The following is a 17,110-nucleotide window of genomic DNA, read 5'->3' on the forward strand; positions in this document are numbered from 1 at the left end:
AGATGATGACTTTTTCAAAGCTCTTAATTAAATGTTTGTGTGTGTAGACACTCAGAATTGCTAGTCCATGTGCAAACAGGAATACATCACTGGATATTTGTGATGAATGGAGTTAGAAAGAGAAAGAAGTATTCATTTCAAATTATTCATTGAGCACTTAAAAAATTAGTTCCCAGGACTGGGAATGCAAGTTCCCAGCCTGGTCCTTAGTTTCAGTTTCCCTAGAGCTTCATTGTGAGTAACTCTCATCATTCTGTGTCTCTTAATTCTTAAAATTCAGCCCAGCAAATAGCAACACCAATACAATTTTAGTAACCAGAAAACATAACTCATACAGTGACCACTTTTGCTGGAAAAATAGTATATAATGAGTGCATCTACACTTCGTATTTCTCCCTAGGAAAAATTTTTAGTAAGAAAAATTATTGAGTTCATACTTCCTTCATTGTTAAAAATGCAATAATTAAATTCCATGGCTGTCTTACCTCTACATTCACTGTAGGAGTACACATGGAAGTACATATGGAATTGCATTGCTACATAGAAACCTTGTGAGAAAATTACCTTCATCTCCTAAATATCTAATATATAAGGTCTGCAATACAATACCAGTAGAATTTCTTATTTTTACTGTGATACATAGCAATGTTTCAGGTATTCCAGACAAATATATTAAATTATAAAGGAAAGAATTTAGTCCTATTGTCCTATTTAATTACTCAGGTGGCTTTGATGTGACTGAAGGTGTACATCTCAGCATCATAGCTGTCCTTGGCACAGACAAAATCCTTCACCATACATGAATGCAGTTTTGTGGTAGTTTGATTGTTGTGCAGCTTTCCTTTATGAAATTGAGACATGAATTGAATAAAGGTATTAATGGACTGTTTAGTAAATAGATCATAGTTGCAGGTGGGAAAATTGAGTCTGCTAAAAGAAAATTTTATTACATATTTCAAATATTCTTCCTAATCTCCTCTGTAAATCACCACTTGCTGTCTCTCAAGTTCCATCCAAAAATACATGTTGACTTTTGTTTCTAAGGCATCCAGACATTGAGTGTACTGCACAAGAGCAGTTCCCAGAAATAACAAGTGGATCAGTGCAATCTACTGCTGAGCAGCCCACTCCATCATTCAGGAAATGAAAAGTTTTTACAGTATACTGCAAGGAAATGCTTTGGGGCTGCTATTGTTGCCAGCAGTTTACAGACTTATTAGATTTAATTTCCAGAGAGGTGTAAAAGTTCAACGTATGAAAGAGGTATTAAAAATGTGCCAGGGAATCTTTCTCATAGAATTTCACTAGGGAAAAGTCACAGTTTATTTGCCAGGGTCCTCAGGCTTCCTTTTATCTGCAGTAAATGAAGAGAAGTGGTAAGTATTATGCTTAAATCTATTGCATTGAAGCCAGAATTCAAAATATATCCTAGTATTATTGTTATGATCTTTCTTTGAACAAACATGAGCTGCAAACTTGGTCTGAGTGTGACTTTACTGTATCATCCAGCATTGTAGAATATAATCAAAGTTTAGAGTACTAGAATTTCAGCTTTTATAAGTAAATGTTCTGCTGACTTCAAAATAGTTTTTTTTTAAAATTCCTTTTGTGCAAATTCTTCAATAATTCCCAAGTTGCAAGTAAAGCTTGGTCACTTACTGTGATGTCCCTAGTTTTATTCTATCTGTGTATCATCAACACTGTGAAATGATGGCATCTGTTAGTGCTGATGGTATACTGTTTTCATGCTGCTCAATCACTTTTTCAGTTAAATCTCTTCTGTGCTAGTGTTGCCAAAATTGCTGAAAATAGTAGGGGTTATCAGGTAAAAAAGAGATGATCCAGCAGGTAGCAAGTTATTTTAAAATTATGTGGTTCCCATTCAGTTTAGTTTTCACAGGGCTAAAATATTATATGTTACTGTCTATAAGTCCAGCTTTGGCTTGATCTTCATTGAGAGTTTATCCATGGAAGCAGCAATCCTCGAAAAGCTCTACAGCTGTCATGAAATATGTCATTTTACCTCTTTGCTACATCTACAAAGTGTGCCACATGCTGTGGGTAGAAAACTCTCACAATTTGGACAAAATCTCTGACTGAATCAGTAATGCAAAGGGTTTTCAATTGATTGAAATGAAGCCCAATCCAAGCACTTCTCCTGTTCTTTTTTCTTTTTATGCCAGAATCTTCTACTGGATTTTTTGTTGCTTGTCCCTAGAAAGTGCCATATGAGGTTGAATTTTATCAGAGCATGATTTATTTGTTTATTTTAAGGTAGATATAAACTAGTTCTTATTGATAAGAGTATTTCTCGATGTCAGTGGATTTTCACTTGCCTACTTTCCTCACTGTTTTGGTGCCAATCACTTTTGTTAGAAATTATGCACTGGCAGATGTTTTGCACAGCAGGCCATTCAGCAGATATAAACAGTGCCTACTTTGCATCATAGATAATTTTGGCTTTGCACTGGCACTAGACTTCATGGAATCCTTATGATTTAATTTGTGAGACTCGTAGACAAAGTACATCTGTTTGCTACTCTGAATAATTAAAGGTCCATTTTTGAATCTGAATAAGTATTTCCTAATGGTCACTTGTGTTGAAGTTTGTGTTCTGTGTTTTCAATAACCTAGGGAAATTAAATCTCTCCAGGAAGCTTTTCAAAAGCAGCTTAATGAGGCAGCTGAGAAGGCAGAGAAGCAGCAGGCTACTGTGAGTGATTCTCTTTCTTTCCTTATTTTTGGTTTTTTTCCTGTTTTATCTTAATCTTGCCTTGAGAATTTATTAGCTCAAAAAACTTTGTAAAAAAAAATGGATTTCACATATGTGTTAGTACTCTGCAAGCTTCAGAAGAAAGGATCTGGAAAAAGTTTTAATGTTCTAACATATTAAGATTCCTGTCTTCCCTTATTTCTGTGGAATTTAGGGATGTTTATACACTTTTGGAGACTTTAGACAGGAAATTCAGACCTAAGTCCTCTCCCTGGTGAGATGATCTTTATGGACTCTCGTGTCTCATCTTTACTAAGATGGACTGTCATACATCTATTGACTTTTTAGGAATTACTATGGATTTTCAGCAACAAAATAGATAGTAGAGTGTCTGATTTTGACCATAGTAGAACTAATTATCACTCTGGAAGGTATTGTTAAGTCCCATTAAGATTTCATGCTTTATTGAAATTCCATTTCTGGACAAACTGCACAATTGTTTTGACTTTCATGTAGCAGTGTAATGTTTTGGAGCATAAATAGACACATTTTGCTACTGTAGGGGAAAAAAAATAGAATCATGTTTACTAAGATGAAAGAAGGAAATTTTTCATATGTTGGTTATTAATATTCCTGTAACATGGACAAAACTGAGCGTAAGTTGACTAGATAATCTCCAGAGGTTCCTTCAAACCTTAAGTGTTTTATGATTTGAACTCTGGATTTGAAAACAACCTGCTTGAAGTGTTAAGAGATCTATTTTCTATTTCATATTGCATAACTACTGGTTTATTTACTAAGATTTTGCTGTCTTCCAGGGTCACAAAGCAAGGGTCCATTGATCTCAGAAGGCTAATTAATTACTTTATTATACTATGTTATTCTATACATCTAAACTGAATCTGCCAAGCACTCACTCTGCTCACACTGCCCAGAATCTCGTGGCTGTCACCCACAGTCCCCACACACACACACACACACCTGGCCCTGACAGGGCAAGGGAACAGAACACCATCACTGTGGGTTAACCATCTCCATATTGCATTCTGCTTTGGCACAGCAAATGAGATAAGAATTGTGTTTTCCCTTTCTCTGAGGTTCAGAGAATGTGAATCTCAGAAATCCTTGGGAAGAATTGTGCCTTGCTTTTCTCTGTGAAATGTGGCAACAGTATTGAATTTGAAAAGGATAGCATATTTTGGTGTTTTTTCTAGCCAGGACAGCACATATCCAGATAAAAATGAAACAAACTGCACTTGTTTTAAGATCCTTTTGTACGGAGACAATCTATAAATTGTCTCTATTGAATCCTACAGTAGTAGAATGTTAAGGGGTTGGAATGGACCTTAAAGATCATCTAGTCCCAACCTCCTGTGATGAGGGCAGGGGCACCTCTTGCTAGTTCAGGTTGCTCAAGGTCTTTTTGAACAGGTTTTGAACCCTGTCAAGGTTGGGCATCCACAGCCTCCCCAGGCAACCTGTTCCAGTGCTTCACCTCTCTCTCACAGTGTCCCCTCTTTTAATTTATACCCTTTATGTTGTGGTGTTGTGAGGGTCCCCAGGACGAGATGAGAGATGAGAATTTGACTCCAAGTTCTCAGAAGGCTGATTTATTTTGATATGATATGATGTTACATTATAGAAATGATATACTAAAACTATACTAAAGAAAGAGAGAGGAGACATCAGAAGGCTAGAAAGGAATGATAATGAAAACTCGTGACGGACTCAGAGAGTCTGAGACAGCTAGACGGGGATTGGTCATTAATTAAAAACAATTCACATGGAACCAATCAAAGATGCACCTGTTGGTAAGCAACCTCCAGACCACATTCCAAGCAATCAGATAATTATTGTTTACATTTATTTTCTGAGGCCTCTCAGCTTCTCAGGAGAAAAATCCTGGCAAAGGGATTTTTCAGAAAGTATCATGGTGTCACCCTTTACTCCTTGTCCTGTCACTGCAGTTCTTGATGAAGGGTCTCTCTCTGGCTTCCCTGTAGGTCCCTTCTCATACTGGAAGGTTTCTCTGAGATCTCCATTCAACCTTCTTTTCTCCAGGCTGAGCAGCTACAACTCTTTCAGCCTGTCTTCATAGGGAGTTTGCTCCCTATGAAACCTTCTCATACTGGAAGGTTTCTCTGAGATCTCCATTCAACCTTCTTTTCTCCAGGCTGAGCAGCTACAACTCTTTCAGCCTGTCTTCATAGGGAGTGTGCTCCAGTCCTCTTCTCAGCTTTGTTGCTCTCCTCTGAGCTTGCTCTGACAGTTCCATGCAGTTCTTACTCTGGGGACACCAGAACTGTGCGCAGTACTTCAGGTGGGGCTTCGCAGGAGCAGAGTAGGGGTGGAGAATCACCTCCTTCAATATCGTTCTGAAATAAGAAAATAATGAGTATCAGGTCGTCTCTGATAAGTAAAAAAAATGGATATGCGAGCATAATAACATTGATATCTCTGTTTCTGATGAATCACTCATGCAACACTAGTGAAAAGCCTTGCCACACATTGCACAAGAAGACATGAATGTAAAGTCTAACGTAGAGCAATTTCAGAACATACTGGTTGAAAGCTGACATTTTTTCAGGTGCATTGTGTGCGTTCCTATTGACTTTATCAGCACAATGAATTCTAGTCCTACAAATGGAAGGTGGAAAACATATTTCATTATTGAATCTCTTGATTAGATTTTGATGCTCAAGACAAATTCAGGTGTGGATTACATAAATCTCAGATAGAGTGAATGGATTTTTTGGTGTTTGTTATATTGTGGTTTTTTTATTTATTTGAGCAACAGTGCCTTGTGTACATTCAGTCCTACTCTTAACACTTTGAAGAGTACAAGATTTGTTCTACACAAAACAATATCTGCCATTAACTGTGAGCAAAATATCACCTGGTGTAGAAACCAGAAAAAGCTCCTCTGAGTGTATAACAGAATCTGGCTAGGAGTCATGGCAGATGCTTAAAGAATCAGAATTCTCGAGCTGTATTCCAATATTTGACACTAATAGCATATTAAACTTGCTAATAATTCTAAGGAAATCAGAACTGTGTCCTTGGTTTGTGATTTACTTCTCTATGCCTCAGAGTACAATGTACATAGTGAAACTCAGCAGTATATTGAGACTGAATGAATATTCAAAAAGTACCTCAGGATCCTCAGATGAAAATTGCAATAGAAATGGAGATGGATATTATTGCTGACACACAAGGTTATTTTATACCTGGTTTCTCTGAAAACAGTGTGAAATCTATGAAAGAAGGTTAAAGTACTTTAATGCAAGATTAGAGAGAGAATAGGAGCTTGAATTTAATTTTAATTTAATTAATTGTGAAACTTGTTTCTAGTCCAATTTAAGAACAATTTATATTATAGGACTTGGTGAAATAAATCTTGATTTTCATCAGAGTAAGTGAAAGTAGAGCTACATTTCACAAAGACTGATAAAGCACTGGTGAGAGGGGGAAAGGTGGAAATACATTTTTCTGCATTTGTGCAGGAGGCATAATACAATGCTTGCTGTATGTATGGCTGTATAATTTCAACACCTAACACCTGCCTGAAGGTGTTCTTTGTTATGTCAATGTAAAAGTGTAAGTAAGAATTCACAAGAATTAAGTCAAATTAAATGAAAAATAACCGGGAAATTACTCAAGGACTTTGACCAAAGCAGAAGGAAAAAGGAGTCACAACAGCTCTATGTTAGACTTGATGTTCATGTCTTCTTGTGCAATGTGTGGCAAGGCTTTTCACTAGTGTTGCATGAATGATTCATCGGAAACAGAGTTTTTATGCTCACATACCCATTTTTTTCACCCTTTAAGACTAGGCAAACCAAGAACTGTAGGCAGCAAAAATGTTCCTGTTCTGAGCAACTGCTGAAGTGTTGGTGGGTACCACCTCTGGTTGGTAGAGTGGAGCTGCTGCTGGGTGGTGACAACCCTCTGGGGATGGAAGCAGCAGCTCAGCTTGAGGAAGACAATAGGATGTGTAAAGACATTTCTGTCCTTTAGAGCAGTAATCCTACTGAGGGCTGGCCTGGGGATCCTAGCAGGAGTGAGCGCTGCCTTTCTGGACTGTGTCCTGCACCTGTAGCGCTAGCAAAGAGCAGCAGCAGTTTGTCTTGGGACAGGTCTTTCCTAGAAAATTTATGCCTATTGTTTCAGCTGCTGTGTCTGGAATAATAAAATGTGCAGAGAAACATTAGAAAAACTGTAAGGATGGTTTAAATTTTATACAAGTCCTACATTGCAAAATTCAAGGTCAAATGCAGTCTTCCAGAAAGACTTGGGTTATGAAGGAGCTTCTCTACAGATCATCTCACACAATGACTGTAGATTATTTTTCTATCTAAAAACATTTCAGAAGGACCATACTGGGTTTAGTTATACAATATGCATATAAAATACATATGATATCATTCCAAATAACTGATGTCCTCTTTAACAATCATTAAAGGTTGAAAAAGTTTTTTGTTTTGTATTTAGCATCAAATACCTAAGCAATTTGTATTAAGTTTTCATGCAGTGAAAAAAATATTTGTAATGTCAAGCTATTATCTCTAAATTTGAAATGGAGCCACTTCTTCCAGAAACAGAGTTGGAGATCATGGACTGATTTTCACTTTTGTTAACAAAAAGTCACAGAGCAAATGGCACATGTAACTTGAGAGTGTCTTGTTTTGTTTGTTTGGGGTTTTTCAATGAATTTGAATAAATAGAGTAAGTATTGATTCTGTATGTCTTCATTAGGTTAAAAGGCTCTAAGAGCTTTTGGGAGACTGACTCTTTGCTTGGCTGTACTTCATACTAATGTATGCATGTTAAGAAATAGTTACATTTTTAGCGAGTTTGAAAACTTAATTCCCATTAACTGCAGTTAAAGTTTATATAAAGAGCTGGCTGGCTCTGGATGAGGAAGAAGATAAAGAAATATGGAAACACTCAAAAAAAGTTTGAATAAGTAGAGTAAGTTTAATCTACCTTTTCTATTTTGTTCTGTTTGTATTTTATATCATGCTACCAATTTTAAAGAAGGTATGCTAATGGATTGTTTGGCAGTACAGTTACAGTACTGTCTGTCAAAATAAAGGAGAAAATTTGTGTGATTTCCTTTTTTGGTCAGTGTTCATTATGAGAAATGAGAATTAAGTAACACTATATATATTACTTATATAAAGGAACCATAAAAAATATGGGTATTTTAAAATCAGTAGGGTTTTTCTAGTAATAAAAGGTTAACAGAATGTGGAGAATTTGATTCAGTATTATCCCCATATCTGGAAGATTTTTAATAAAAAGATCTGATGTTCTTTTTCCTTCAAAAGTATTTATTTTTTCTAGTAAAAGCCTTTATGGTTATTCATAAAGTCCTAAATGTTCCTTTGACGAAAGTTTCATTTACTAATCAAACTATAACTTGCAGCTTAAAAGTTACATTCATCTTAGGAAGACTAATAGGTGAAATCTATTTAGCTTTGCTTTTTAAAGTATTTAGCACTCTGTAGAACACTTTTTGCCCAAAGGAAAGAATATTTTCGATGTTTTACATAATAGCCTAGACAGTTGTCTCTGGCTTTGAAGTCAATTTTTACAATATATCTTGAAAAGTAGACAAGGAAAATGAGCACTGAGTATGTGAGGGTTTCCGGATATGGCCAAAATAGTCAGGTGGTAATGAATGAATTTCAGTTAAACCTTAACTACTCATTTTAGTCCTGAGCAAGATACAAGTCTGAAAGTAAGCAAGTTTAATTACAGCTGAGTCTTGGCTGTGCAGTAATGATGTTATATTGGGATTTTACTATCCTGTCATGAATAACTACTATTGTCTGACTCTTATAATTAGATCACTACCATCTGCTAAAGCATTTTGATGGGGGAAAATGTAATTGAAACATTTCAAGGGCACCAACTGCTGTGAGTAAAGGCCACTGGATGGAAACTGTTGTTTTTAATAAACATAATGACCTCTGAAACACAGAAAGCTCTGAGTACCTTGAATGACTGTCTCCAGGATATGGAAGCAGTGTCCTTGCTTAGTACTGAAAAGTTTAGCCTTAGAACAATCTATTTTCATTACACACTCTCATAATTGCAGCCAGATAGCAATTAAAGGCAGACAACATGTGGAAAGAAGTGAATGTTATTTTTTTCACTATTAATTTAGAGCTGGGTATAAGTGTCTATTGTTGCTTATTATACTATCAGGATTTGATGATTGAAAGGAGTATTTTTGCATCTCTTCTGGAAAATTATATTATGCCCTGTCCTTGAGATTTACTAAAGACATCATGCAGGTGGTGTGATACAGCTTGATTTGCCTTAAAGCATGAAGCTATATACATGGGTACACTTAAATGGAGAGCTGAAATTATCCCTTTAATGGCTCTAGTAGACAAGTCATAGAAATCCCTCCTATGTAACTCTCCATATCTACACTTTGTGACTGAGTGGCTCTTCATTTGTTAAAGACTTAGTAGAAGACCCTAAAAAGGCTGTTATAATTTAAAGGCAAAAATTAATGAGTTCCTAAATAATACTTTTATTATTTTTGAAAAAGGAAGTGGTGTTAAAATATTTTTTAATTTTTAATGTGTTGATTTTAATTTTTGTTTTTTCAGCTAAGCTAAAATGGTGTGTTTGCACTATGTAAGATGTCCATATCAGTGATATAAGATGCATGTGTATGTGAATAGTAATTAACAAAATTTAACCAACATAGATTACTGGATAAATGTATAGTACTGGACTGTCTTAGGTGTCTCTTCCCTAAAAGATCCAAGCTGTGTAGAGATAATAATTTTGGTATCACATCTCCTTAATTATTTCATATATATTCATAGCTAGAAGTGAAGTGCATTGAAGGAATATTAATATTCCTGAGAGATAGATGTAAGAAAGGGAGCACTCTTGAATGGAGGTCAGTATATATATATATATCTTTTTTTTTTCAGTTTTTAAGGGTAGGTAGCTAGCAATTCCTTTGAACAGCTGAAAAAACAAAGTAACTACAATAAATAGCTGTATTGCGCTTCTCCCCATTCATCATGATATGATATTTTGATTATGACCTTTATTTTTTTGTTCTGAAAAATGTTCTTATTAATTATCTAGACATGTTCTAAATTTCAGTATTTGTGGATGTCATTACTAGGCAGGTGCTGAATAAAGCATCATTCTCTGCCAGTAGGTGGATGTGAAATCAGTATTTCCACAATCAAAGCACTTAGGCAGAACTTTGGAAGAGTTTGTAAAAGAAGTTCTGCTTATGTATGTCAGGTGGCACTAGTTTCATGGACCCCCTGCCTGCATTTCTGTCTGAAGTGATGATAGCATTGTCTGACTTGGCTTGTGATACAGGTGAGAGTGCTGTCAGTTCAGTGATGTTTTTTAAATTCCTGACACGTCTACTTGAGTGTGGACATGAGTATAAGAACAGCTGTCACATCAGGTAGATTCGGTGCTCATTTTTTTATGTCCTTGACACCCAAACCATTAACCTTTTGGTCAATGTCTCTATAATCTGAATCTGTTTTCTTACAGGAGTTTTGGTTTTTTGCTGCAATGTCAGAACAGCTGTAGTTTCCTTTGACTGTGGGTAGAGTTTTGTATCAACAGCATGGGACATAGGGTGAATGGGGATGAGTATTTTGCTGATTAAACAGTACAGAAATGTGTTCTTTTAATCCTAGTTGTTTATAATGATGTCCTCCTTCCCCCCATTGCAATCCATAAGCTGTGATTAAAGCTCAGTCTCTTTACAAAAGACAAAAAACTCTTTTGTAAAAGTAATTTTTTTAAACTGTGTTTGATTAAATTCAGTCTCAAGCCTTGTGACCGGAATTTCTACTCTCCAAGTCAAGTCATTGACTTAAGTAGGATCTAAAGATCATATTTGAATGTTTTCATGTATAACACACTTTATTCCACAGGTGGCTCTGACTGGAAGAAAGGTCTTTACCTAATTAGGACCAGCACTGTAGCATTCACATGAAATAACTGTGCTAGAAACCTGCTCTGATAGATGTGTTCTTAGAGGAGAAAATATTTTTGTTAGAAAATCAGTTAATATTGTTTTAAAAATCTTCAGTTCTTTGATGATCACATTGAACTACCTTGTGAAAAATTAACACTATGTCTACTGGTACAAAACAAAAGTAAACCTATTAACATACAGCAATTTTCTTCTTTTGATTATAAGTTCTCTAGGTAATATGCTAAATGTTTGTAGATTTATCAAATACTTGACTGTGTCCTATATCAATTTGGTGTGTAAGCAAAGTTTTTTGATTTGGTGATTGTTTTTTTTCCAAAACTTTTAAAAGCATGAAAAAATAATTAGTGTTTACAATTACATCTCAACAACTCCCACTCAACATTTCTTTAAAATTGTAGATTAACTTTTTGAAGACTGAAATGGAAAGGAAGAGCAAAATGATACGAGACCTCCAAAACGAGGTAAGAGGAGCATTTGATTGTCATCTCAATTCAGATTTCATTTTGGAAGAGAGTCTGGTTTGGCTTCATATGTAAAGCATGTTATTATAGTAGGCAAAAAAGGCACCAGTGAAATTCTCTGAACAGAAAAGCAAACAAAAATTGCTGTGTGCATTTAGAAATAGTGTTTTATTGATTGCAATGGTTGACTCCATGCTAGTGGTGCTTAGTTTGATAGCACACTTCTGTAACTTTTGCTGCTTTTTCAGAAAGGAAGTTCTGTAGGTTACTGACACAGAGTGAAACTTTGTTCTTATTGCTTACTTTAGAAATAAACAGCAAGGGGAGGAGAAGGGAAATGCAATGTCAGAACTGAGATTCTTAAGAAAATTTTAAAAAACCTCAAACTCCTACAATGTTTTTTTTAAGCTTTGTGTGCCATGAATATCAATCCTATATTGATCCCAAAATTCCAAATAAAATATATAACATGTTTTAAATAATATTTATTGGTATTAAACTGAATTTACTTTGAAATTTGGTCTTGGAAAAGAAACATGAAATATTTGAGCAGCATTATATTTCTTTTCACCCTTATCCCTTTCTCTCCACACAATTTGCCTAAATCAGGATGTAGTTTCTCTTTCCATTCCTTCATTTTGCAAAGAACGTTGCACTTGAAAATATTTTATTCATATGATGCCTTGTTCTCTTGCCAACCAGGCTTCTTGTCTTTATCTGCTTTGTTCAATTCTTTTCCTTTTCTAAACGACTCTGAGTCTATGTGTATGAAAACTTGATCTCTTTAAAGCTGCCATTTAAACAGGAATCTCTGATTTCTTTGGTCTATGAGATTGTATATATATGGTCAATCTGAAAAATGTCTGCATTGCTTTTAAGTCTACATTTTAAGTCATAAATGTATCCTAGTTTTGGAGTAATTTTTTAAAGTAGTCAGGAAGGGGGCATGGCTGAACCATAATGTAATTTGATACCATCTCACATCACTTGCCAGGGGCAAGAAGAGGGGACTCCCTCGTTTTTGGTTCTGTTTGAGAGAGAAGAGCATGATGACTGAAATGGTCTGGTACTGTTTTACTTTCCGTGTAATTTGTTTTCCTTACACCTTTTGTTATTAATATTGTTGCTGTTACTGTTCATTTTCTTACCTTACTGCTATTTCTAGTAAATTGTTCTTGTCTCAACCTGTAATTTTCACCTTTGTGCCTCCAATCCCCAAATCCATTCCTGGAGTGGAAGTGGGAGGGGAAGGAGGTGAGGGAGCTGATTTGGGAGAGTCTCACTGGGGTGCTGACCTGGGGAGTTCTGCTCCTAAACCACAACAACAGGAAATGTCTCTTTCAGTCTTTCGTGTTATTTAGGCCATGCTCTCAGTTTCCTTTATCTACAGTCAAAAATGCCCTGCTTTCTGTTCTCACCTGTTATCATTGGATGCTTTGCAATTGAGCCTTTAAGAAATCATATTGGTCTCATCCTATTGAGCAATCATTAAAAAATCTTTTCTCTTACTGAACACAAATGCATCATTAATCAACATTCAAACTGTGTGATAATGATTTGCTTAGGTAGGTCAGTAGACTTTTCTAATATTTACCATATTTATAGCAAATTTTAGAAAATCTACTTTGAAAGGAATCTTTCTTTTGGTACCAAATATCAGCTACTATGTAGAAAAGAAACCAAAAGCTATACCTACCTAATGGCTTTCTATTAAATTTTTATACAATGTTTGTTAGTTCCCTGAAAGTAACCACTTATATCAGTTTTTTGGAAACTTGACTGAATTTAAATTATATGATTTTCAGGAAATGTTATGTTATTTAGGTCCTGCCTCCAAACACTGAACACATTGCTTTTAAAAATCTCATAAATTTGGATGTGCTATATATTTAAATAATTGATAGCATTTTATGTGTAGGTTTTGAAACAATAATCTTTATAGCGTACAGCTATATAGAGGTAGATAATGAAAATTCTTCCTTCATAGCTGCTCTTGTTCTTTCAAATATTGCATTCACCCTCATTTTATATTGCCAAATTGTGAATTTTGCAATCTTAGGCTCTTCTGTGACTGTAAAAATAATTTCCTATAGTTCTGCCCTTTCAGCACATACCCTAGTGCCATTCAGCCTTGCCTTTTGGAGATACAAATAGATAGCAGCCTTCCAGCTGAATGCAGCAGCTGTCATGTAGTGTGTGAGGAGAGGACATTGTACAGAAAGGCAATTCTTAGCCTATTCAAGGCTTTGGGGGAAAAAATAAACCGAAAAAAATGTCTGTGCTATTGAGGAAAAAATGCGCCAGGTAGAGCACAAAGGGATCAGGTGTCTCAAAATCATTTGGGTCTTAGAAGTCTTTAAGTGCTTCCTGCAAATACCACAAAATAGCTGTCGGACTTCCAGCTGTAACATCATGTGGATTATGTTAATTTAGTCTTAAAGGATTGGCATGTAAACAGATGTGCTCTTATTTCAAGCAATTTCTGTTATTGACAAAGAAACTTAGAAGTTTGGAAATGCAGAAGCACCGGTAGAACTAAGAAGCTTGCAAAAATGTAGACTAAAATAGAATATGTATAAAAAGAGATAGTTTAAAATTTTCACTTTTGTAGATGGCCTGTTATAGAGTGAGCAGCTCACTTCTAGTATATCATAAGGTTTGTGGGAAATTGTGCCTGTATTGGGTCTGATAGTTGCTCATATTTGCCAGGAATAAAAGCCTGTAAATGTTTCTATTTAAATCCTGAACTGCTGGGATTTTGGAATGACACAGCTTTATCATCAATGGGGGTTTTGGATTTTGAGAAATAATTATGGATAATGAGACATGCAGCTGTTGAGCAGTAAGTTCATTAAAAGATTGTTTCTCTGAAAATTCAGCTGCTCTTGAAATATGCTTTGCAGATAAAAATAGACCACTTTTAAATAATATGCATAGTCAGCTGTAGCTTAAAGTAACATTCATGAGAAGTACAACTGCTGTGACCTAGACCCAGATCTTTACAATAGTTCTGAAAAGTATATAAGCATGAAAGTTATGAAATTTCCTGGCTAGATGCATTACTTAGATTGTCTGCTTATGACTGACAGACTTATATTCAATTTGATATAATTGGACTGGATAAATTGCATTTTTATATCCCTTCTTTTCCAAAGAAGTATTAATGTGAAATCTACTGGCAGTCAAATTTTCTTTTTTGTCCAAACCTATTAATGATTAATTTCAAGTAAAAAAAAAATCCAATAGGTGTTGAAATGTATCTATGGAAATAGGTAATTCGGTTGAATAAAAAAAAGATGAAAAATGAATCCACAGGTTTTTGTGTGTATTCTGTTAGACTAATTGTCTTCAATGATTTTTTTGTTATGTGCAAGATGGAAAAACTTTGGAAGAGGGGATTAAAATCTCTGTGCTTTTTCTTTCATGAGCCAGAAATACAAAAAAAAAATCAGGACTAGAGCATCTCTTTGAAAAGAGATGTGCAGGTATTGAAGCTGCACTCATTAAGAAGCCAAGCTTGGATCTTGCACAAGCTCATTGTCATGCAAGATGCCAGCTCTCATTCTGGGAGTCTGTGAGCTGAAGATGAGCTGCTGAATGCTGCTGAGGCATGACCTGCCCAGAGGCACCTTGTTAGTAATTTGGGGTTTAAATACTGGAAATTGAAGGACTAGGGAGCAGAGAGAGAGAGGAAGAGAGAAGATGAACTAGAATGCATGTATTTAAAGCATCTCTGAGAGTGGTTACAACTTTTTGGGTGTGACTTTGGATTTTATATAATCTTGGATTTTATATCATTTTGAAAAACACAAATCCAGTCAGACCTGTTGTCCAACACTTGCTTAGCCTTAAACCACTGAAATTCAGTTAACTATTTTCAGCTAAGCTACCTGACTGTACAACAATTATTCAGATCAATATTGAAGATTTTTTTTTGCACTGCTTTAGGGTTTTGTTTGTTTTTTTGTTTGCTTATGGTTCTTTCCCAATCCTTACTAGATAATTTTACTATTTTCATGTCACCCCAGAACCTGCAGCTAAAGAGCATAGTTGACATGCTTGGTCTTTTGCTTTCTGTGTACGCCTTTTCAATTACAGAGCCAGTCAACAGCAGCTGGGCTGTTCTGCATCATTTACCTCCCCGTGCCTTTTCAGACGAGGCATCACTCACATCTGTGTGTACATGGGCTTTCTTAATGTGTTTGTATTTCTTAGATACATAGAATGGTTTGGGTTGGAAGGGACCTTAAATATGATCTAGTTCAAAGCTCTCTGCATTAAAATGTCAGTGTTTAATTCAAGGCCCTACACAGGAATGATGGACCTGGTGCATAGTCATCTTAAAAAACCCGACAGACAAATTAATCACTTCCCTTGGCCTCCTTTTGGTCTGACAGTTTGGGTTTGGTTTGAACCTAGTTTTGCCATCACTTGTGATGTCCATGTGTCTTGGGTTTCTGTGGTTGAGATGCCCCCAGGGTGTTAGAAAGTCTCTTCTTTTCCAGCTCTGCAACTGAAGAAGTAGTCAAGATTCGTGGGTTCTGCTTTTCAAGGTTGTTTATTTTCTCTTATCTGTTCCATTCCTTCTCTGACCTGCTGAGGTCTGTCCAGCAGGTTGGGTTGTGGTACAGTCCCTGCCCTTGGGGTGGTCTCGGCTTTTTATACTAAGAACCACGTGTGCTTTATTTACAATAATTTCCCAATACCCATCACCTATGTTAGACAGTCTGTCTCTACCCTAAACCAATCCAGAAGTGCCACCATCACAGCAGAAGATGGAGGACAAGAAGAAGAAGAAGGGCAGGACACGCCCAGATTCCTCCATTTTGCCTCTTGAATCCCCATTCTAAAAACCCCAAAATTCTACTTTTCCACCCTGTGACAAATTCACTATCATTCTATTCAAACCCTTGTGGCTTGTAACTCCTCACACAAAGTTGGGAATTGTTTCCATGGGCTAAAATCAAAGGCACAGGTGTTTGTGACTTTGTGCCAAGGTCCCTGAGCCCCTGCCAGGGTCTGGAGTCCTCCAGGGCAGCCAGAGCAATGTCCTGGGTCCCGACAGGGATGTACTCACTGGGGCTGGTGAGCTGTGCCAGCTGCTGCCTGGGGCACACAGTGAGTGCAGCTTGTATCACACATAGCTCATACTGATGCAGTCCTCAAAGGATAGACTATATGGCTGCTTCTCTTGTAGTTTTCCTGGTCTTTCCAAGATTTATCTTTCTCTTTATTTTGGGGTATGCAACAGTCCTGTCTTAACCAGATGAGGTTTTTAAAGTATTCATGATAGTTCTCCAGGTTCATAAACTTTATTCAGTTTTTCCAATCCATCAGCATATGTAGTGTTTTGCTATCTTGTTTGTAATCCAGAAGGTATCTCAAGAAAGTACAACTAGTTAATTCTGATATAATTTTACAGATCAGTTACCACACCCAACAAATTATTTTGCATTCTGATAATCTCAAGGAGGAATATAAGCATTCTTTATGCACATTCATAGGCCTATGAATATTTTAGTGGCTTTGAGTTGAGGTAGAAGTGAAGACTTATTTCTCTTACTCACCAGATATTTTTGGTTCTATTTTTAGTATAAAAGGTCCTGTGAAGTTTGAATCAAAATCAGAATAATTGCTCTTATAATTAATAAGCTTATATTCTATTCAGCAAAATAACTAACAACAAGCCTCTGTTTTTCGTAAAGCATGTTTACTGTCCTAAAAATACCTTGCCATTGTATATAGACTGCTCTTAATCTAGAGAAAACACAGTCAAACAGATTTTATTAATACCATTTGAAAAAATACTGAGTTAAATACAATTTTGAGTCATCACATAGTGACAATTGATGTTTTGCAAATATTAAAGTAAGGAAGGAAAGACTTTTAGAAAGTTTCTACCTGCAGACTGTGGTGCAGTTCACAGGGGTCCCA

General features: G+C 36.0%; 1 protein-coding gene across 2 annotated transcripts in view; it reads left to right on the forward strand.

The window, feature by feature from the left end:
- The window catches only part of LUZP2 (leucine zipper protein 2), a 147,270-nt gene that overhangs the window by 64,826 nt on the left and 65,334 nt on the right, over window positions 1-17,110 (forward strand). For both annotated transcript variants that reach the window (XM_071419449.1, XM_071419448.1), the window contains exons 4-5: window positions 2,635-2,713; window positions 11,114-11,176. In XM_071419449.1, the coding sequence (XP_071275550.1) occupies window positions 2,635-2,713; window positions 11,114-11,176 (142 nt within the window). The remainder of the gene's footprint in view (window positions 1-2,634; window positions 2,714-11,113; window positions 11,177-17,110) is intronic.

This window comes from Agelaius tricolor, unplaced genomic scaffold (genome assembly GCF_023055355.1).
Source record: "Agelaius tricolor isolate 1412-34295 unplaced genomic scaffold, bAgeTri1.0.p SCAF_108, whole genome shotgun sequence".
In the NCBI taxonomy this organism is placed as follows: Eukaryota; Metazoa; Chordata; class Aves; order Passeriformes; family Icteridae; genus Agelaius; species Agelaius tricolor.